The 22,534-nt window shown below is 54.1% G+C and overlaps 1 protein-coding gene and 1 long non-coding RNA gene across 3 annotated transcripts in view; one reads left to right on the forward strand and one right to left on the reverse strand.

Moving 5' to 3' along the window:
• The window catches only part of Pvrl1 (poliovirus receptor-related 1 (herpesvirus entry mediator C)), a 62,063-nt gene extending 39,933 nt beyond the window's left edge, over positions 1-22,130 (reverse strand). Inside the window, exon 1 of the mRNA XM_005378343.2 lies at positions 22,029-22,130. Coding sequence (XP_005378400.1) covers positions 22,029-22,107 — 79 coding nt within the window. The 5' untranslated portion in view covers positions 22,108-22,130. The remainder of the gene's footprint in view (positions 1-22,028) is intronic.
• A 3-nt stretch (positions 22,131-22,133) lies between these two features.
• LOC102009480 overlaps positions 22,134-22,534 on the forward strand; it is a 7,760-nt gene continuing 7,359 nt past the window's right edge. Inside the window, exon 1 of one of the 2 annotated variants that reach the window (XR_260006.2) lies at positions 22,134-22,223. This is a non-coding gene — a long non-coding RNA (uncharacterized LOC102009480). The remainder of the gene's footprint in view (positions 22,224-22,534) is intronic. The other variant, XR_001232926.1, reaches the window with a different exon arrangement.

Below are 22,534 nucleotides of genomic sequence, written 5' to 3' on the forward strand. Positions count from 1 at the left end.
TTTAGCACCATGCTTCTTGTAACACGCCTGGTCTCTGAGCACCTTGGAGTTGACAAATGGTGGTGAGGGTCCCTAGTTCCACACAGATCCACTCCACACAGAGCATGGGCCAGGAAAAGCTCTTTTTGCTGTACAGATGGGGAAACTGAGGCCAGACAGTGTCCATGGTGACTGAGCCGGCCAATAGCTGAGGCACGTTCCCAGTTCTTTCTATGTAAGCACACTTGGTCACACTAGTAAATGTAAGCACACTTGGACACACTGTCTGACTCCTCCTGGATCTCCATCTCTGTGAATTATCTGAAAGCATCCCCTGCCCCATGCTCCAAATGAGATCCCAAAAGGATCAATCATGTAAAATGACGTGTGCAGCACAGCCTCTGCTCTGTCAGCTCCACTATGTCCACAGTGTCTGGCTTGGGACTGGCACACAGGCACATAGGACATGTGTCCTGAAGGAGCGATCAGCCCTCATCACACCTGTCCTTTCTTGCTGGCTACTTACTGATCTACTAGTCACCTCCTCTCCAAGACAATGGCTCATCCTTGAAAATCGCCCTACTAAGGACCCTGCTTTAGCATCCAGGAACAAGCTTCTCGGGGATAGAAGAAGCCACCTCGCTGGTGTTCCCTTTTGTGGCACCTTCTCGCATGTCCACCAGAATTCCGGGGCTGTCTCCCCCAAACTCCACCCCCCATGCCGGCTCTTTTGAGGGCCACTTCAGTGTTTCCTGAGACAGAGACAGGGAGGTAAGTCAGAGTCTATGAACTGGACTTTACAGCCATCTACAACTTGGTTTATTAACATAGGGAGAGAACAGTTGAGAATGCCCTGCTGCACCTGGGAGGCTCCCAGCAGGTGGGCAGAGCAGGGAAAGGACAGCACAGCTGGGCTTGTGCACACACTAGGTATACTGACATGGGGTAGCATGCAGGTGGTCCCTGGCTGTGGGTGGGGTGCAGCTCATGAAGGACATCCTCCTCCCTGCTGTCTTTACTCCCCCTGTTTGGCCTCCCTGAAACCAGACCAGGTGGGCAGGTGTGGGCTATAGCTGGGGAAGTGCTCGGTCATTCTCCCACAGCCCTGAGGGAGATTAGCGAAAAACGTGGACTTGTCTGGCCAAGGCCAGAGGGTGATCCTGGCTTCACACTGGCTCTGCAGGAAGTGGTGGAAACAAGCAAGTCACTAACTCCCTGACGTTAGTTTCCTCAAGTGTGAAACAGGAGACAGCCCTGACCTCAGCAGTGGGTAGAGCATGAAGCGAGGACTCTCTGTAGATGCCACAGAGCCCACGGGAGGTTAGTGCTACCAAGCAGCCCACACCAAGACTGGGAGGGGACCTGGGGCACATACTGGTCAGGGGTGGCTGTGCTGGAGCAGACCTAGGGGAGGTGGGTTTTGCAGGAGACTGTTTATATGTACATGTGCGTGCACATGCGTGCAGGGCTAGGAGGCAGTGGCTATGCTCTGGGGCATGCACTCATTAGGTCCTGGGGGTACAGCACTGAACACAACAGACAAAAATTCTCTGTGGTGGTGAAGCTTAGATTCTAGCAATGGAAATGACAGTGAGTGAGGTAAAGTTTGTGTAGGATTATTTCAGCTCAAAGGTGGCCTGGGAAGCTCTCACTAGGAAAAGACATTTGGGCAGAGAAGCAAAGGAGGTGAGTAGCCCAACCAGAGGTCCAGAGGCTGCTCTGAGTGAGCTACCTGTGCTACTTCAATGGTATCGCTGCAGACTACTGGGAATAAACTGCGGGGAGCAGAGGCAGGGAGCGTGGTCGGGTGGCTGTTGTAGCCACCTGGGACACCTCAGCAGCACAAAGAGTTCAGGAGGGCTCTGAGGCTAGAGAATGGGGTAGAAGCAGGGTGCACGCAGGTCTGCGGAGCTCATCTCTCCCACCTGTCCAGGTGAGACAGGTGGTGGCCTACTCTTCCCTGCAGACAAGCTGTCTTCCCCCTCCTGAGCTGTGGGGGAGGCAGAAGCCGCACGGCAAGGAGGAGGCCCTGCACAAAACAATGGCCTTGAGCCAAGACAAGCGAGATGCTTGTTCCCCTTTATTTATGATTGTTATTAGGAGAAATAAAACCCTCTGTGGTGGCCTCCACTTGGGCCTGGAGCCAGGCCCTTGCTCCTCTCTCTTCCCTTTCCCTTCCTTTTTCCTCTTGACAGAGATCAAATAACTTTTCACTCAAGGAGAAGAAGCTACCTCCCCTCACTATTCAGCACTGACACCAGCAGACCAGCATCCCAGATTAAGAGGCAATTAAACCGCTTTGTTTCTGTTGGGGCAGAAGGCGCGCTTAGCACTCCTCTTGGGAACTGGATCCCTGTGGGGAAGGCCCGAAGCTCCGTGACTCCAGTGGGGGAGACCGCAGCCTGGGCCTTGCGCTCACCCCACCTCAACCCCCAGCAGCAGGAAGGACAGACTTCCTTTTGCTCTGAGAACTGTTGGGTGCTACAAGGAAGGAAGGATCCCAGTATCTCTCTGCACATCGCTACCCTTGGACCAAGGGTGGGAGCTAAATTTATTCCCTACCCCATCCCCAGAAATTATACATAGTACTGACTGCTTTCAAGTCTGTTTCAACTAGACAGCATGGAATTGCCTCCGTCAAGGCTTCTAATCCTTTGGAAATGGCATAAAAGAGAGGCAGGGCATTAGAGAGACAATGGCCTTGCTTCCTGCACTGGGTTACCTTGCGCCCACAGTGCACCTGAGGGTAAACACTGGCACAGCCCTTTCTGGACATTTCTATCACAGTCTCATATAGTCCTCAATAAGGACTGCCACCATGGCCCCGTATCCTCAGTTGGTTAGTATCGACAGTAGAAGAAATGAGGCTCAGCGGGTTGGCACAGAGTCCAAGGGCACAAGATCAGCATGTGCCTGGGAACCCAAGTCCATTCCTGTCCCTCAATTCTTCCCCAAGGGGCTGGCGGAGGAAGAGAGGAATTCAGATCCATCACTGGCCTTCCAATAGTTTTCACTGTTGCCCTTAGTGGCCAGAGTGAACCAGGGAAGTCTGTCTGTCTCCGAGTGACACGGAAAGACGAGAAGGTTTCCACTAGATGAAGTTGTAGGGGGCAGCTGCTCTTGCCTTGTCATAAAGCTCCACGGCCAGCTGAGCTCCTGCTCACTCTGCCCAGCCAGCCTCACCATCGCTCTTCTGCCCTGCTGGGTCTACTCCCAGATATCTTAGGCCTCAGCTCTCACTTGCCCCTGGGCTTTTGTGTAGTTGTCCTGCCTGCTGGCAGCACCCTCCCCTGTACCCACCACACCCTTTTTGTGCCTAAAGATTACCCCGCGCTCTCTGTTCTGGCTGCTTCGATCCCTGCCAAGCCTTTTACCATCTCCCATGCCAGTGGCCACTCCACAAATGTTGTCTGTTGGGGGCGGATAACCCTACCTCCTTCTCTCCCCTGATCACCCACAGAGGCAGTTTCCACACCCAGTCACATCCCGCGTTGCCTCTGCTATGCTAAGCTGTTGAACCCTCCATTCCTTCCACATTCTTCTATGGAGCTCCAGCTCCCAGATTAAACCCACAGTCTCTAGTTCTTCTATTCCCCCTACTCTGACTCACAAAACATTACTGAGCATCCACTCTGTGCCTGGCACTGTGATCGCATGTTTCTGGTGGAGCTGACAATAGTGACAGTTGGAAAAAGGTGAAGGAATCAGAAATACTAAGATTTTTTTTTTTTTTCCTTTGGAAGCTCAGTCTAACAAGGGCCCCAGACATGAAAACAAATAAGTATTACATGATAAGTGCCATGCTTTGTTTGTTTGCTTATTAAAAGTACAGACCAAAAGTGATGGGAGTTTGGAAGAAGGGGTGATTCTCTCTGTGGCTGATGGGGTTAGCTGACTCTTGCAGGATGAGCACCGCTCCCGCAGAGAGGGAGGTGAGAGGGAGAGGAAGGGGGAAGGCTGTTTTGAAAAGCATGGGTTCAGCGAGAGCATTGGGAATTTAAGGCAACTGGGGCTACGGGGATGAATGGAAGGAAGGTAGGAGTGATTTTAAAAGAGCCTTGCGTTAACAAAGGTATGAACTTCACCTTGTGGGTAACTTGGTCTGTTGCTCTCTAAGCAGGGTGCTGACATCGCCAAAAGGTGTCAGTCATAAAGGGCCACAAGCTGTATCATTCCAAGTATATGACATGTCCACAGCAGGAAAAATGTACAGATAAAGAAGGAGGTAGGAAGGGGTGGGTCAGGGGAAGGGGCGTGGCTGGTGCACTGGGTACAGGTTTCTTTCTGGGGTGTTTGGATGCTGAGGTGGTGGCGGCTGCACAACTCCGTGTGTACAATACAAGCCACTGATCCATACACTTTAGGAGGGTGGATTTTATGGTATGCGAATTATATCTTAACAAGAAAGAAAGAAGTGCATGAAGGATGGTGAGGAGTGAGATTGTAGACAAGCCACTAGACCTCTGCAAGGAAGCTGCACTCCCCCAAATGTGGGGGTCCCCAGCTCAGCACAGCCTCTGTGAGCAATGACTTTCTGAGGCCTGAGATGTCACCCTCCCTCTCCTGCCCAAGACTGACTCCATGGCAGAGTGTGTTGGGGGGTGACTGCAGAGACCTCCAGGCAGCTGCCCCACCCACTACCGCTGTAGTGAATACTTCGTGTATATGGTACATGTGACTGCTGAGACCAGGGCAACAGACAGGTCACCTGACAAGGTGCACCACTTATTTTTGAAGACAGGCAGGTCCCCTGGTAATACAGCAGGCACGAAGAGACTTTGCCATAGACAGAGAAATTAGGGCAGAAAATAACACTATATAAACAGGACTGGTTGTTGGAGGTGAGAGAGGAAAACCCTCCCTCCCATCCCAGTGTGCCTGGTCTGTCTGAGCTCCTGGGAGTCCAAGGGCACCCAGCTCAGGCTGCCACATTGTCTGTGCTGGGCTCAGAACCCTTCTCTCTGGCCCTGTGCTCCTGCCAGGGCCCACTGTGCTCACTGGCCCTTTCTAAAGATGGTCCTTTCCATGGAGCCCCCAGGTAGTACTCATTCCCCAGGGGAGGCTACAGCCTGCTCCTAAGGCCCTGTCATCTGCTGGAAATGGGCACTGGGACTTGGGCTGAGGACGGAAAAGTAAATTGAGCATCATATGTAAAACTTCTGATGCCTGCAAAGGAGGGGCAGGGTGGGGAGCCTGTGAGATACCTGGGTGGGCTGAGGTCGCGGCTGGAGGCAGGGGTGGCCGAGGCTCAACAGCACAGGCAAAGTGCAAGCACTCATGTGGTCCCCATGCTGGTCCTTCCTGGGTGTGGGGACAGGCTGGGCTGGCTCGCCAGTCCATGGTGGAAAGGACTTATGAATGGAGGTCAGGGAGGAGGGAACCCTGCGTGTAGAAAGCCAAACAGAGCCCAAAAAGAGCTGGGCTTGGGGTGGGATGACAGAGTGACACTGGGGGACTCCAACTCCCAGGACGGAGCAGATGTATTTTGCTCTGGGGTGGGAGTGAAGGCAGGGCAGACAGGAGAGGGTGAGGTGCACGGGTTTGAGGGGGAGGACCTAGCTGTTTTTACCCAGCATCCCCCAGGCCACTTATCTTACCACAAACCTCAGTCTCAAGCCACTTCGTTGTCATGGAAACAGGACGGACTAGAACAGATGGTTTCCACTAGCCAAATTCCAATTAAACAGGGCAGAGATGGATAGGGAAGGGGTGTGATGTGATTGGCCAGGGGGGTCTCTGCCCCCCAACCCAGTCTGCATATCCTGGGCTACCCCAGGATGGACAGGAAAGCCAGGAGCAGTGGTCTCCAACAGTTACCCGAATGCTCTCCCCTTCAGTTCTCAGAGGTGGAGGATGTAGAGGTTGGGGGAATATCTGCTTGGGGGAACAGCACTGGAGGCTGTGCACCTTTAAATTTATAGAAACACCCAAACAGAGACACATCGTGCACACACCCAGGCCCAGGCACATGTGTGCAGCTAAACACTGCTGTATGTATGCATGTCTACAAGCACGGAGGCGCTTGGGAGCAGTGCACGAAGGTTAAGCAAAGTCATTACAGAAAGACACACTTTTAACACAGTACAAAGAAAATGCTTTGGAAAACAAAATAAGCAGTTTATTCCCATTGATTTAATTAACATGTAGCAGGACTCTGTCAACAACTAGGAATATGAACACGCGCCTGTGATGGCTATAGTCGCTGGCCTCAAGGACAGAGGATGATGAACTAATAACACGAATACTGCTCCTGGGGGGCTGTTCACAAAGTGCCATGATGAGGGAAGGAAAAAACTGTGAGAGGGGCGGGCAGGAAAGGAAGGGCACATCCAAGGTGGTAAGATCTCACTGTGTTTTGAAGGATGAGTAGGAGTTCAACAGGCTGTGAGCTAAGACCCTACAAGAAGAGGGGAGGGTATAAGCACAGGCATGGAGGAATGAAAGGTCATCACTTACACAGAAGGTAAGCCCAGCCCAGAGCAAGGCAACCAATGGAAGAAAGATGCCATGACAAACCCTGGTGTGGATGGTAGAATTTCTGATTGAACCACTAATATCCCACACATAGAAATGGGACATCACTTGGCACCTGTGTGCGAAGCCACGCATACACACACACACATACACACACACACACACACACACACACACACACACAGACACAGCCTCTCGGTGCTTAGTGAATGTTGAACAAATGGTGAAGAAGATGATTTTGTTTGCTGAGAACACAATGAGGTGGGTATAGAGGTGTCAGGAAAAACAGAAGCATTACAAGCTTTTCTCTCCTGGCTACGGCTTAAACAGTGCCAAGAACAACGCAGGGAGGGGCTCAGGAGCAGGAAACCTCAGAGCCTACTGGGGTTGACAAGCCAGCCAGCTGCCATCACTTCTGTATACATTTATGGGGCATCAAGTGTATACAAGGCACTGAAGTGGGGCCAGCAGAGATTAAGGCCCTCTTTCAAGTAGCTCAGGGCCAAGGCGAGGGGAAATGAGAAAGTACCAAGTACCAAGCAATACAGTACCAGGAGGCAGAGGAAAGGGCTGGGGAGCCCCGTATTCCACAGGTGACTCAGTCAGCAGCAGCAGCCGGGCCCAGGGGCAGAAGAGCAGAGGGGGAACAGCACATTTGGGCTGGAACCTAGAGTGTGTCCACACACAGTGGTGGGACGTGTCTTTGGAAAAGTAGGTCTGCCCGCCATGAAAGCCCAGCCCACCAGTTACTGGCTAGGTCTCCCAGGGGACATTCAGCAATGCCTGAAGATATTTTTTTTTATTGTCACACTGCACCTGGTATGAGGGAGAGGCTGCTACTGGCATCCGGTGGGCCAGGGATGCCGCTAAACACCCTACAGAGCACAGGACGGTCCCGCCGCACAGCCCTGTGGCCCCAAGTCAGTGGAGCCCAGGTTGGGAGCCCTGGCCTAGATCACACAGCCTTTCTCTAAGCCTGTGCACCAGGAGCCCCTGAGGGCTGTAAATGGCTTCAGGGCCCAGGGGCCACCCTGCTTTGAGGACAGTCCATCACTACTGTACTCAGCTCAGCACACGCAGAGGATTAGGGCAGACAGTCCCCCCATCCCCGTTCCCTTGCCTTTTCCTTCTCTTCTTTTGCTCTCTCCCTCTCCTACCAAAACAACCTAGAAAACAGTTCTGACGGTTATCAGATAGGGTTGCATCTCCATCCAGAAATGCACCAGCAGTGAGGTACGGAAAATGCAAAGCCAAGGTCATGTGCCCCCTCCTGTCCTCACCCTAACCCACCTTGCTGGCATTGGCTGGTCTTCAGGTGCCCCCTGAAGCATAACAGCTGAATAAAGCCTCTTACCTCATTTCAAGTTGCTTAAAACATTTTTTTTTTCTTAACATTATGGTACCCGGCACTTAATGAATGCCTAAAGAATATCTGTTGATTGACTAACTGACTTCGCCTAAAGGATTAGGGAAATGTTACCCATAGGGTGACCTATGTCACTGTGTGGCCAGTAGAAAGGATCCACAGCCAAGAGTCAGTGGGGGCCAGAGCACTGTGCTGAGGAGGGCTCTGGCCCTCCCTGGGTGGCTGCAGGGCCTGGCCTTCCAGCAGAAAATACCTAAGAGTGTCCCAGCAGCCTGTGGGGGAAGGCTGTGAAAGCAGGTCACTAATCTCCCGGAGATTAAACACCACTGGCTCTGGAGACCAGAAGCCAGCTAGGAGGGGGTGGGGAGGCACCAGCAGGGTCAGAGGGTGAATCTTGCCTGGGAGATGGTGGCCCAGGGCAGGGGTGGGGATTTCTTTCCTGAGGCCTGGGCAGAGCCAAGAAAGGTCTCAGGGATGGGGGATAGGGAGAGGAAGCCAAAATTGGAGAAAAAAAAAAAAAGTGGTTTATTAACCAGAGTTACTAATTATTAACCAGCTAGACTCCTGGAGCTGAGGGCCCAATTTCTGGCTTCTCCCTGCCTAGAGTGGAACTCGCTACTCTGCCCAGCCTTCCTGCCGTGTCCCCTCCTGTCGCCTCCCTCAGTCCACCTATGGTCTTGCTCTTCTGGTTCCCTGGTGGCTGCTACGAGTGCATAATGGTGAATAAAGGTGCTTTTGGGGGCAGATCCTCGGCTTAGCTTGGGTGGCAGCCGTGTCCTCGGGACCCCTTCTCTCTTCGCTCCAGCTCCCTTGTGGGCTGGCTTTCCGCTCACCTCCCCTCGCACAGCCTCTGCATCCCGTTAGGGAGCGGGGCTGGCCAGGGGCCGTAAGCCTGGGGGAGGGGAAGTGGGGCACCTGGGGGCCAGACCCCGATGAGCCCTCCCTGGCCATTCAAGGAGGCTCCTTTATCCTTGGGATAGAGAGAGGTTCAGTTTCTTTGGGGCTGGAACAGCTCCTCAACTTTTGGCTGCCAGGGGCTATGCCAGTCTCAGCAACGAAGTGAGGACACCATGGAGGGTACCTGGGGATCATGCCAGTGCCCGCATGGTCTTCATGAACCACCCATGGAGTGCGGGCCCTGGTTCTTCCCACCGCAGAATCTGCCTGTATGCTAATGTGAAAAGCGAAACGCCCCACCCTGCCACCTGCCTTGGCTCACCTTCCCAGAGCCATGACATGCCACAGAGCCACTGCACTGGCTTGTGAGACGCCAGTGGGTGACAGGAGAGGCTGCCAGGAGATGGCCTCACCTACAGCAGCCCTGTGGTGCATCTCCTTCCAAGGCTACCACCCCACTCCAAAGTGGCCCTGCATCTGTCCCCAGGAAGGTGCAGGCAGCTGGGGAGCCCACCCCAGGATGGCACCAGGGTGACTGATGCAAGCAGAGAGTTGAGTCCCCGAGCCCCGGCTGTGTGTCCCCCACCCCCACCCTGCAGCACCCTGATCCTCTGCAATATGCTCTCTCCCCATCACCAACTTAATTCCTTAATTCCCACTGGAGATAAGCGGATCTCTCACCAAAATTTATCGTTAATCCAAAAGAAAACAGGTGTGGGAAAGGGCGGATGGGATGGAGGACAGCGGGAAGCCTGCAGACAGCTTGTCCACTATTTTCTCTGAGATTGCGGGCAGCTGGGGCTGAGTGCTGGAAACCCAGAATGAAATCCCCTCTGCTCAGCCCACATTTGGAGCGCTGGGTTCAAGATCAGGCATCCCTGCTGTTATAGGGATCCTGACAGCTTAGTTCTGAGGACAGCACCTGAGATGGCAAGGTGTGGGGTACTGGGTCACCTGAGCCCGCAGGGAGGAGACTCTGGAGCCCACCCAGCCTCAGCATCTGAAGGATATCATATGTGGGCTCAGACACGCTCCATGCAATTCAGAAGGACAGAGACAGGATTGGTGGCCTGAAGCCTCAGGGACACAGGTCTCAGCTCAGTGCAAGGGGGAGTTTGGGGTGGTAGAAGCTGTAAGAGTTTCCATGATGGGAGTGAGTTCGCTGCCACTGGAGGTATTCATGCTGAAACTGAAGGATCAACCAGCTGGTAGGGATGTGGGTAAAGGGTTTTAGGGCTGGAATGGGGTGCTGCCGCTCTTGATTTCCCTTCCAATGTGGAGACACTAGCATTCTGACTTGCCCTCTCCACCTTCCCCTGCAGGGCAGCGAGGTATCTTCATGGGGCCCCTGCTGGGAGGCATGTTCCAGACCTGGGTGTAGGAGGGGGACAGGTGGGCTCACCTTGCAAAGGAGAGCACGGTGCTCAGCCAGCCCCAGCTGTCCCCGCATGTTCACTAAGGGAGGGCTAAGGGAGGGCAAGGGGCTCGTACTGGAATGACCCACGGGGCCTCCGCTCTTCCTCTATATCACCAAGCCAAGCTTCTGTATGGTGGGCATTTCTCCCATGAAGGAACTTACACCCTCTGGTGTCACCGGCTGTGCATGAGGTCAGAGGTCAGATGCTATCCAGGGCTGGCCAGGACATTCTGTCTGCTGCTGTGTCCTCAGATCCCACATCCATGGCTGGTATGCAAGGACACATGCTGTTGAGTGAATACAGCCATGAAGCTGCCCAGCACTCCCATGATGCCCAGGGCAGGGGATCCCACAAAATCTGGTACAGGGTACTTAGGGAAGTCAGAATCCTGCACCTCTTGTTTAATAAGGGAGCCCAGATAGCTCCTAAGAGCCACCAGGCACTTTCTCAGGTGACCACCCATGGGTGGGGGCCCCCATGAGGGCCTGTGGCCCTGATGTACCCTATCCATGTTGGCCACCTGGGCAAAGGGACAATTCCCACTGCATGCTGGCCACATGCTGATAGGTGGGCTTCTCCCTTGGGTGTCGGACCTTCTGCTAAATTTAGTGGCCCTGGGCGAGCAGTGGCTGATGGTGGCCTTATGGTGCCACCATGGGCTCCCCTTCGGTCCTGTGCTAACCACTCAGGCCCTGTGTGTTATTTACCTCTCGTAAGCCTCCCAGGATCTCCCCTATCCTATAGGTAAGCAACTTAAATTTCGAGGAAGAAAAGGAACCTAAGACACCAATGCACATGCTGACGCAGGTAAGTCGTGAAAGTGTTGAGATCATGTGGCTCCAAAGTAATTGATGGGTTCAGTCAATGTGAGGGAGAAAAATAGGCAAACCAGTTATTTGTGATCCTGTGGACCAAACAATTATCTAACTGACCTTGCCCCGTTCTCTCACTGGTGCCTGGGGGACAGTGTAGACTCTGACTCAGACAGTCATCATTTCTGATTGCCTCCCCTCCTTCTCCCCTTCCTCCTCCCCAACACCCACCCTAATACCCAGGTTCTGCTCTGCCCCCTACCCCAGGAGCTGGATGGGAGGGAGCTCCAGCCTCATGAAGATGGCGATCAGTGTAATCAGGAGCAGGCTCACATACACACACAGAGCATGTGACCTCATGTGCGGGCGCACACGCCCCTCCTCACACAGACAGAGGACATAAAAACACTTGTAATGAAACACATAAACCGCGCAGATTATTATTACAGTGCAAAGTGTGTACACAGTGCAGAGGGGATGAGGCAATGGAGTGGGAGAGGGTAATGGGGACATTTTCTGGGGATGGTGCTTGGGTGGCTGGCGGAGGCCGCGAAGACCGTTCTCAAGCAGGCAGCAGCACTCAGAGGTGGGCGCCAAGGACTTTGGTGCCTCCCCTTCTCTATCACTGCTGCTTCCCTTCAGCACTGACCTAGGCCATTATCTGACTCCTGGGAGAGTTGGGAGGTGTACTATGGCCAGGGCAGAGGGAGACACAGGGGAGCAGAGAGCAGGGGCTGTCACCTAAGTCCCCGCAAAGGGCCATCCATCAAGTGCTGAGATAATGAGTGCTCAGCTGGCCCGGGACACTGATGACTCTCTGGGTACCATAAACACAGGGAATAAATCTGGGAAGGGCAAGGGTAGGAGGGTGTCTCGATAGCAGGGCTGGCCAACCTGCCTGGGAAGAGAGAGGAGAGCCATCCATCATTGTGAGAGATGTAGCAATCTAGGCCAATGAGATCGAGACAGTTTGGGGGTGGGGGAGGTGGGCAATCATAATAAAATCACCCAGCAGTGTGGCTGCTCTGCCCCGATCTTATTTACACTCTGGGAGACGCCTGTCTCTGCTTCTGCTCCAATTTAAATGTGGAAGCTGCTGAATAATATGGAAGCCGCTTCTGCTATGGATTCAGACCCCACAAGGAGGTCCAGCTCAGGGAACAGAAAGGAGGGCACAACAGTGACCTGGCCCAAGAGCGGAGCAGTCATCTGCAGGCCCCGGTCATGGGGACCCTTAGTGCTCATTGGGAAATCCTTGGGGTTGGTGCGGTCTAAGGCAGGTCCTAAGCTCACTTTCTTCCTAAGGCTTCCCAGCATTTCCTGGGTACAGGGCGGATTCCAGCCCAGGAGCCTACTGCCTGGCTCTGGCTGGTGTCTGGCCACAGAGGCCGTGTGGTAATTCAAGCTAACGGAGCATGGATAATCTGCAACAGCAGAGGGTCTAGGAGGAATTTCTCTTTGGCGTCGAAATGGATCAGATGACTGCTCTGCAGTTACCTTCCTAATTAAGCAAGGGAGCCTGTGAGGCCTGAGCTAGCATAGTGACCTAAGGGCTCAAGGGGTCCAGGAGGAGCTTTGGCTACGGGTAACCCTGACAGGACAATCTGCATGTGTACTGACCGGAGTTGCCACTTAGTCCCGAGCCACGACACTGGGGAGGGGTTTTGGTTTTTCTACTTCTGGGATAGTTCTCTCCTCCTGCTATGGCCCCAAGATCAAGTGCTTCTATCCCAGCACCCTGTTCTCAGACTGCCTGGGGCAAAGGAAGCATCGGCCCTTTTGTCCCAGAAGATGAAAGCAGCAGTGCAGGTGAACACCCTAAATCCTCCCCTGCCCTCACATAGTTTAGGATGGGCTGGCACAGGATCAGCTTGCTGAGTTCTGGGACCCACCCAGGACCCAGGGCCAGCCCGGAACACCAGCTGAGGGTGTTCTTGTAGAGAAGCCACTACACCTGCCGCTGGTCTCACTGGGCAGGATGGTGGGAGGCCCTGCAGTGGCATCACTGGTCCCTGCATGGGGGTGGGGGCAGTAGGGGGGTGGGGCGGGAGTGGGGGTGGATGAAAGAGTGATAACACCAAGACAGATACAGCAGCACAACCACGAATGTACTTGTGAAGCAGAACAGTGGATGTACCAGGAACATAACAATTGTACTTCTAATACTTCTAAGGTATCTGAAGAACACACCAGTGCTACTATCGAGTCTCTCAGAGGATACAGCACCAATAGCTCCCAAATGCTCCAGGCATATACAACCACAGTGCCTGGTTATCCCTGTACGATCAAAGAGACACAAGTGTAAGTAATAAAGCCCTCTGCGGAGGTGGCAGACAATTGTGGAAGTGTTAGTCCTGTGGAAGCTGTCTCCTCCATCACTCACCCGCCTCCCAGAAAAGAGGTATCTTAGCCACATGTCTGAGGGTCAGGGACACTTGGCCTGACTTTCTGGACTCGTTTCCTGCTCTGCTGCCTACTAGCTGTGTGGCCATGGGCGAGTTACCTGAACTCTGTCTGGGCCTTGTTTTCCCATATGTGAAAATGGAGGGTACAGAAATAACTCCACAAGTTGATGGGAAAATGAAGACAGTTACTACAGTATATGTAAGATGCTTCCAACAGTGCCTGGCACCCAGGAACTCTCAGGAAGTTTGCTATTCTTATCAACACCCACAGTCCACAGAAGCAAGCATCTATCCATAAAGTATGCACCACTGGCCCACCATGTTCCCTCAGGAAACCAAGCCCCATCAGCAATGAAGGTCTTTGTTTTGTGGAGATGATAAATCCCAGGAACTATCTAACAAAGTGAGAGTAATGAGTGTCACAAGGTGGCATGGATGAGATGCTGGGGGCTTTGAGGTGAGAGGAGTTATCTCAGCTGGGGGTGGGGGTGGGCTTATAAAGGTTTCATGATAAAAGTGGTTCTTAACTTCAACATTTAGACTTAGTATTTATGGGAAATAAGGGAGACTATGGTGTAAATAGCACATGCAAAGGTCCTGGGGCATGAAAGCACTGGATGTGAACAGAGGAGAGTGTGGGGAGGACAGTGGGAGATGAACTGGGGAAGGAGAGGCAACTATCTCATGCTCCTGGGCATATGAGTGTCTATTCAGGTATATTCATCCAAGTGGCAGTGTGGGCACACTGGAGCCAGGAGTCAGAGCAAGATATAAACCAGGAGCTCCAGCAACGCTGGCACCAACAAACATGTGAGTGGGCTTTTAGCCTCTGGAGTGGGACCCACATAAAGTGACACAGGGCTGGGTTGGCTGTGAGGCACCTTCTGTATCACTCTTGTCCAGGTACCTGACAGCATTTGCCCATATCATACAAGGACTGAGGAGGGGATCACTCGGGGTGTGACTCAGGGCACAGTGAACAGTACTCCTGGCAGCTACCTCCCCAACCCCAGGTGGGGCTGGAGCCTCAAGCAAGCTGTAGGCAGGGCCTTGCTGTGGTGTTCAGTGGCCAACACAGACCTCCAGCCTCCTTTCTCAGCGCAGAGCTGACTCTGCTGCCCAAACACATCGGCGCTTCCATCTCCACTGACTCATTTGGCGGGAACGCCAGCTTACCTGCCAAAGTATGGGCCGACCCATGTGACCCCCAACCGGAGCATACATGGGAGCCCAGGTATGCTTAGAAGCAGCTATTTGGGCCTGACCCACATTTCCTTCTGAGCCTGCGGTACCAAGAAGGGGCATGTTTTCCTTTGCTCTGATTTTGTTTTCCATGGTGTCATCCATTGAGCCATGCTGGTATTCTGATACAGAGGGACTCAAGGAAGAAAGATAACACAGAGAGGGGAGAGTACGGGCAGGGCAGTGGCTGGCTGCTCATGGGCACTAGAATCACTAAGCTAGAAATGATCCCATCCTGGTGGGAAGAACCCCAGCATGGAATCCAAGGCCCCACCAAGGAACTCAACCTCAGGGAGGAGGTGAGAGGAGGCTGCAGGCGGCTCTTGGAAGGAGCTGGCTCTCTCAGTCTCAGGTGGAACTCCATTTCTAGGCAGGGAATGTCCTTTCCTTCTGTCTTCTGGATGAAAAGACAGGCCTAGGCTCGGCCATGGCTGCTGTGAGGACTCTAGCCTCAGCCTCTAGTGTCCCCTGTCCCAAAGGTCCTCTCTTCTATGAAACAAAGATGTTCTGAGCTTTGCTGCCAGCCCCTCCCAGAGAAGGCAGACTCTTGGAATACCCCAGAGGGAGTCATGTCCTGCTCCCCTTCAGGCAAGGGGCAGAACAGAGAGTCTAAATGGACAGGAGGGACCCCAAGTTTCTGGCTTGGGGGAACGCGCATTCAGGACTTTGGAAGGAGGAACTCTATTTCAGCCCATAGATTGAACTCAGATTCCCAGTGGCACACTCTTGTATCTGTGGCCAATGGCCTGTTTTGATGCCTAGGCCACGCCTGCAGCTATGTCCCAACAGAGCCACCAGCCGGCGGAACTAATGTCCTCTAATGAGATTCGGGCCAGAGTGGTCAGGCGGGTTTTATTGTCTGTAGCTTGGTAATGAGACTCCTCATAAACTGGGAATGAAATTGGGGTCTGCACAGACCAGAGGGGGTGGGGGTGGCCCAGGAGATAGAATTCACTCTGTTTGCCAAGTCCTGTCCCTCTGCTGCTCTCAGCTGCGCCATCTAGTCCAGGAGGCTTTCTGAGCACCTGCTGTCTGCCCTGAGCCAGGCCCACACCCTGCCCTATGCCTGGGGCTCCATGCTCACACCTCAGGGCCCTGCCCATCTCAGCCCACTTCTCTGGGTGCAGAGGGGTGAGCCAGCATCTGGTAGGACACTGCTCTCTCTGCCCGTCAGCTGCTGTCATCCCAACCTGGGCTCCAGGGTCAGCTCCCGCTGGGCTCCTCTCTAACCACATCCTCAGCTTAGCCCCTGCTTCCCAAGGGAACTGCCACACCTCACTCGCTCTTCAAGGAGAATGAAAGCTGGTGGTGGCTGGTGGAGGGACCGGCCACGCAATGGACACATTCTATAGGGGCCCGGCTCACCTCATCTGTGCATCCATCTCTGTTCATTGCTTCATCCTGATCTACTGAACTTACGGTCAGAAATCCTGGTGCCCAAAGGGGTCACACGGGCCTGAGATGGGCACCAGGTTATCAAACCTAATCCTCACTTTCCTTATCTGTAAAATGAAAGGGATACTGATGTCAATGCTATTCATGGGGATTATGGAGACCACTGATCTGCTGAAACTCCATGCTGTAAAGAGGGCCACACACTGTCTTTCTTACAGTGTTGCTGAAGGATTCAAGAGGACAAAAAGAGAAGGATGCTCCCATCCCCAGAAGCACTCTGCTTATCTCACTGGTACCATTTCACCCTCAGAGGGAGGGTCCTATTAGAAGTTTGAAGGGAGGCAGGGGCCAAGTCCCTGGCCTCCCTGCTGGCCGCAGGCTGCTTTCACAGAAAGCACTCCAGATGGGCAATGGTGACCCATCCGGGCCCCAGCCAGGGAGTGAGGCAGGTGTTGGGAGAGCCCGGGGTGCCATGCTGCAAGACAAAGGCTGCACAGCACCCTCTGCCTAGGTTGTACTTCACCACCACAGGGCTAGGCTGGCAGGTGCCAGCAGCCAGCCAAGGCCATCTGAGTCCCCCCAGTTGTGGGTCCTGCTGATCCCCAATTGCTGCACCTGGGTTATTATTTTCAAGAAGGGGAGGGCTCTACTTCTGGAGTAGCACTAGTTAGAGACAAGGCGAGTGGGCCTAGCAGTGAGTGGGCATCTGAGTGGCTTTCTCTTAAGGGACCAAAACGGTGGTACTGCCCAATGAGCAGACTCAGAGAGGGCAGGGCCACTCAGAGGAAAGACATAGGGACCAGAGAAGTTACCCCGCTTTATTGCATGTTTATCAAGTGCCTGGCAATGTGCTAAGCACTTTTCATTCATTATTCTCAATCTCATCTTTATAAATCTCCTTGGAAATCTGTATTGTCTGAAATCCATTTACAGATGAAAAAAACTGAGGCCCACCAAGGGCCCTCACCAGGGTAACTCAGCTAACCCTCTATAGAACTGGGATTCCAACCTAGTTCAGCTGGCCCCACAGTCTCACTGTGCTGGGCCACCAAGGTGGGTCACCACCAGGGTATAAGGAAAGGACGGAGCCATCTATTGCCATGCCTGCCCGAGGAATTGTGAAAAGCACAGCTCCATGGGCCCCAAGAATATATACCTATAGTCTTCCCCAACCCCTGCCCAGGATAAACCTGGGATTATCCATTGCCTCAAACTGCCTACAATCTGCTGCCAGAAAGTCTTTTTTTGTGTCCTTCTTGAGTCTCTCCTGTTACAGAGTTCATCTCTTCTCGTAGGATGGCTCACGGTTCTGACAGTATGTCTGATGTCTTTTCTCACATCTCTTCCCTTTCTCCATTGCCAGGTCCAAACAACACAAGAGAATCCAGAGCTGCAAGGGTTAAGTGGATGGAGGGGGTGTTATCTCCAGCTCAGGGCATTCCCTCTGCAAGGTGATCCCTGCTCAGATCTTAAGTTACCTTCTGCCCCAGCAGGCACATCTGCTGCTGGCTCTGCAGACCTGGTCTCCATGGAGTAGGGCGGGCATCATGGGGGGACATTTCCCAGCTGGCCTTGGGCATGGGGAACTGGGCTTCCTGGGCTGCCCTCTCCCTACTCCTTGCCCTTCTTTCCTGCTTCTTTTCTAACAAGTGGGTTCCTACTCTCTGCCACTCAAACCAGGATGCTTCCAGGCATGCCTATGTTGCCCTGGGTCCCTTGTACTTCTCTTAATACAGAGCCAAAGCCCACAATCATAACCTTTTTTTTTTTTTAAAGCTCAAGGTATGTTTACCACCCCTTCTTCTTCCCATTCTTTTTCCCAGGTACAAATGCAGGAAGCAAAGATGCTAATTTAGGAGCTGAAAACTTGTCTCCCTTGGCTCCTCCCAGCCATTCAGGGAGCAGGAGAACCCGTGGGGGCAGGCCAGGCCCCAGTTAGCACCGGGTTCCAGCACTGCTCTATTTGCCAGGGAGACAACAGAAGGCTGACAAGAGAGGAAGGTCTCTGGGTAACTGTCAAGGTCTCAGACACCTCCCTGGAAGGATGTAGAGGCTGTCTAAAGCCAAGGGCAGAAGACAAAAAGGAAGCAGCATCCAGGCTTCTCACCCCCAAAAGACTCAGATCTGGCAGCTTGTCCTGGAAAGAGCTGGCCAAGGGCAAATCCTGGGTCTCTTCCCAAAGTCACCTGATACTCTGACATAAGCACAGGCATTATCAAGGCCCCAAACCATTCACATAATCCATTAGTATGCTGTAAGAAATCAGCTATTTGTGAACATCCATTTGATATTATGTATTTATGGTACCAATCGCATGGTAACCCACAGTTCAGTATACCCACCTCCTAATTTCAGTCCTCATGAATCTGTACTTGCAGTAGTGAACTGTAGATCAACAACACAAACACACAAAGCCCTGCACATGTGTGTGCCTACACCCAGTCTAGACCAAAGGTGGGACTGTCAGAAATGTTTTAGGATAAGTTCCACAATTGGCTAATGTTCATTCTAGCCTGGCATGCTGGCAAATGTTCAAAGTTAAAAAAGAATCAGGTAAATATGTAGTTACCTCTCCATTTGATCTTTCCCCAAGTAAGAGGTATTTCATTTACCATGTTAACCAGGAAAGATATAATCAAAAAAATCGAAGATACATTCACACCTCCCTTGGGTGTTTTCTATTTGTGCTGAACAATGAACATTAGTCAGCTGCTAAACAATAGCAGCATCACAGATACAGCAACTGGAGCTGCCCCTCTGCCCCTCCAGCTTGGCCCACTGGCTCAGCTGTCAGCACTAGGGCTCTGGCTGGCACAACCATGCTGGCAGAATACCACTGGGTCCACAGGTCAGGCAGCCCAAACATGGACAAAGTGGATTAACTGTGCAAAGCCAAGTGGTCCACAAAAGAACTGACAGCACTCCTGGTCTCCACCAGCATCAAACATCCAGGGGCTACTATCCCACATGCTCAGAAGTCCAGGTTTAAGAGACACCCTCTAAGCCACTCAGACAGGGCCACTGGGCCTAGGTTCTGCAGCCTCCTCCTCCCCTCCAACCTTGACGATGAGGCCTTGAATTGGATTCGGAGACACCTCCACAGTGCTGCCTTGTAAACAGCCCTGGAAACGGCTGTGGACACATACTGCAAGCCCCAGGCCAGCAGAACTGGCTTTGCTATAACGCTCTACCTAGCAAGTCTGAGCACACCATGGTCCGTGGAAAATGGAGAGAGAGGAAAATAACCAACAGCTCCTACACTTGGAGTGTTAAAGGAAATCACCATGACAGGGAGCTGAGCACAGGCCGCAGAGGGGTACATGGTGGCTGGACAGGTCTTCTGAGGGTGTGCATGACACCTGGGGTGTGTGTTCTCTTTCCAGACAAAAGGTGTAGGGAAGCCAATTAGAGAGGGTGTGGTGTGGGTGGGACACCTGCTTCTCAGGCAGGTTCTCTGCCTTGTCCTCCGCTTTTGGCGGCCCAGTCCCTCTTCAGGCTGTGGCCCAATGCCCCACTGACCCTCTCTTCTAAGTTAGCGGGAAGCAAGCACAGATTGTCATCTCAGGAAACAGAGGGGCTGAGGGCCCTTCATCACCCTGCCTGCTCCGCTCCACACTGTCGAAACTCTTCTGCGTGCACACTTCAGTTGCCAGATTGGGAGTGTTTTGAAGTCAGGGGCCATCACACACATGGGGGGTTCCTCCCTCCCCACCCACTCAACATTCCCTGTCACAGTCCAGGAGAACCCAGAAAAGAACAGCAGATTGTCAAGTCTCCAGAGAGAAGTGAAAGTGAGCAGTGGGTAGGGAGCTGGGGAGTGGCGCAAAGTGAAGGCTGGCTGGGCAACTTCAGGATCTTCTGGCCTTCTCTCCCCAAGGGTCAGAGTGGACACTTCCACCTCCCTCCCTCCACAGTTGACCCCAGAGAAAGCAAGCACAGGCATCAGGCACTGGGTCTAGGAGTCTGGTGAATCTAGGAACTTCGGTGGCTTCTGATATTGCCCCTGCATCAGCCACCATCAGGGGAAGAACACTTTTTAAGTGCCTATCTCAGTTGTGGTTCTGTTTTAGGCATCCCACCCCCTTATCTGGACTTTTAGTGTGTGGAGGGGTATCCACTATGAACCAGGCAAGTGTCACCTCCCTGCCCTTGCCTCAAGTGGGTGGCAGGCCTCTTCTTCTCCATCCCCCAAATAGAATTAACCAGCCTTCAACACAAAGCTGGGGAGAGCAACAAAAGGAGCGGGGAAAGGGGTGAGCTGGTCACCCTCCTCTCCAAACCTTCTGGCCCTTTGTCCATCCCAGTACTAGGTTAACCCCTAGTGTGCTAGAAACCACCAGTGCTCTGGGAAAGCTTTCTCTGGATTTTGGATGTGGACAAATGGAATCAAAGGATTCCCAGAAGCTCAAGCCCTGGTGGTCAGGTATGTCCTGCAGCCTGAGCTTCTAACCCCTGCTGGCTTCCTGGGCTATCCAGTGTGAGATGAAGACCTCCTTCTCTGACCAAGACCACACTGTGGAGGGGTTCAGGCACGCCCCTGTGAATCTACACTCCCCTCATCCTAGGAGGCAGGCACTCTTGGCAGCAGGGGTGGGGACACCCCCTACCTGTTTTCATAAACCGCTTTCCCTGGCACCCACCCCTGAGCAAGCTTCAGGGAGCCCTAGCAGTGGGCTGGCTGGCAAGAGAAGGGGCAAAGTAGTGAATGAGGCCGGGGTTCTGCCTTCCCAGATGGCACACAGGCCCCATAGATGGACAGCCTGGCTGTTCCCTTGTTAATAAACTGGGGGGCCAGTCTGCAGCACCATAGATTGGGGAGCTAATATTCTTAGGCCAGGAGGAATTAGTCTTTATTGCTACCCCCCTAATTCTGCCCCACGAAGGCAAAGACCACGTGCTCCGACTCGAGGGCCACCTTCCCCCTCAAAACCTAGCTGGCTAGGGCCGGACATCATCTCACGCTTCTTCCCAGAGGGCTAGAGGGACCCTGCCCCCACCTTGACCCAAACTGGGTGTCCCACTGGAGGCCCGGTAGCTTCCCCAGGGACATAAAGGGTTAAAACCAGGCAAGATGACCCGGTGGGATTTGCCTCCTAAACGCATTTTCCAGCTCATTCCCCAGCACAATGTGCCTGGGCCGGTCCGCCTCCACCCCCGCCCCACCCCCACCGCACCCGTCAGAATGGGCTACTAAGGGCTATCCCAGGGTCGGGCCTGGAGTTAACCCCTAGGCTGCTGGCACCTCGAGGAAGGACATGTGGAGCGCCCTCAGGGTCCCTCGGGAAAGTGGGTCATGCAACCACTTTGGCTGGCACGAAGCCCGCGGCGTCTCCTCCGGGGAGAACCCCGCTTCAGGAGCGGAGTTCCCAGGCGGAGCCCAGTCCCGCGCGAGGCCGGGAGTTTGCGATGGCGGGGGGGGGGGGGGGGGGGGGAGTCGCTCACCCTCCAGGAAAAGGACCCGCAGGTGAGCGAGAAGCCGCTTCTGCCGCAGGAGCCAGAAGCCGGCTCTCCGCGTCCGCGGTGAGGAGACGTGGGGCGGGAGGGGCCCGAGCGCCTGCGACCGTCTCGCAAGGGGCCGACGAAAGAAACGAAGCCCCCATGCGTCCTCTTGACCCACAGCCCTCCAGCTCCGACTGACACCCTCCCCCTGGGGCTGTCGTCTTATACCCCAGACGGTGATTACCGTGATTATTTTGCATTTATGTAACATGCAGTGTTTCCAAACTGCTTCTCGAGCCTAGAACTGGTTATTAAATAAATAGAACGCTATTACATATTATTATTTTCGTGAAGAACTGAGAGGAGAAAGTGCTTTCTTTGGAGACGTGCATCCGACCGCTTCCCTGCAGGGCAGGCTGCTCGGCTTCTCAACGTCCCTTTCTCCGCCGTGCCACCTCCTACCCCCTTACCCGAGCCGTGACCCAACTTTTCTGTCTCCGTTCACTCCCTGCAATCCGATGGTGCCCGCCATCCAGCTCCCAGCCCGGGGGAGGCGCTGGCTGGGTGGGGTGGGTGGGGAGGCAGAGGTGAACGCGCCTACCTGGGAAGAAGACAGCAGTCAAGCAGACAGCGAATCCCCACCATCGTCCAGCAGCGCCCGCGAGCCCCATCCGAGCCATCGGGGGCCGGGGGTCCGGCGAGAGGGGCGGCGAGCAGGGCGCTCCCCGCGCTCCAGAAACCAGCCCGGAAGACGAGGGCGGATCGCTGGCGGCCCGCAGGCACTCGAAGGATCCAGGTCAGCCGCAGCCGTCGGCCGGGGCGGGGTGGGCTGGGTGGGTTCTGCGCGCGCGGCTGCAATCCGGGCCCGGGCTGCCGCCGGCTCAGAAGCTCGGCAGATGCCCGCCGCAAGTTGCACGAGTCATGCCCCCTTCGCCTCCTCCGTTCTCCTCCCCGCGCCGGTCCCGCCCTCTTCTTCCACGCAGAGCCGGGCTGGGGAGAGGGACCCACCCCCGGCGCGCCCGGCTGCCGGGCTGCACGGCCCGGGCTCCCGGCTCCCGGCGCGCTCACACCCTCCCGCTCGGCTCCAACTTGCAGGCGTCCATGGCC

This window comes from Chinchilla lanigera, unplaced genomic scaffold (genome assembly GCF_000276665.1).
Source record: "Chinchilla lanigera isolate Chin_1 unplaced genomic scaffold, ChiLan1.0 scaffold00011, whole genome shotgun sequence".
In the NCBI taxonomy this organism is placed as follows: domain Eukaryota; kingdom Metazoa; phylum Chordata; class Mammalia; order Rodentia; family Chinchillidae; genus Chinchilla; species Chinchilla lanigera.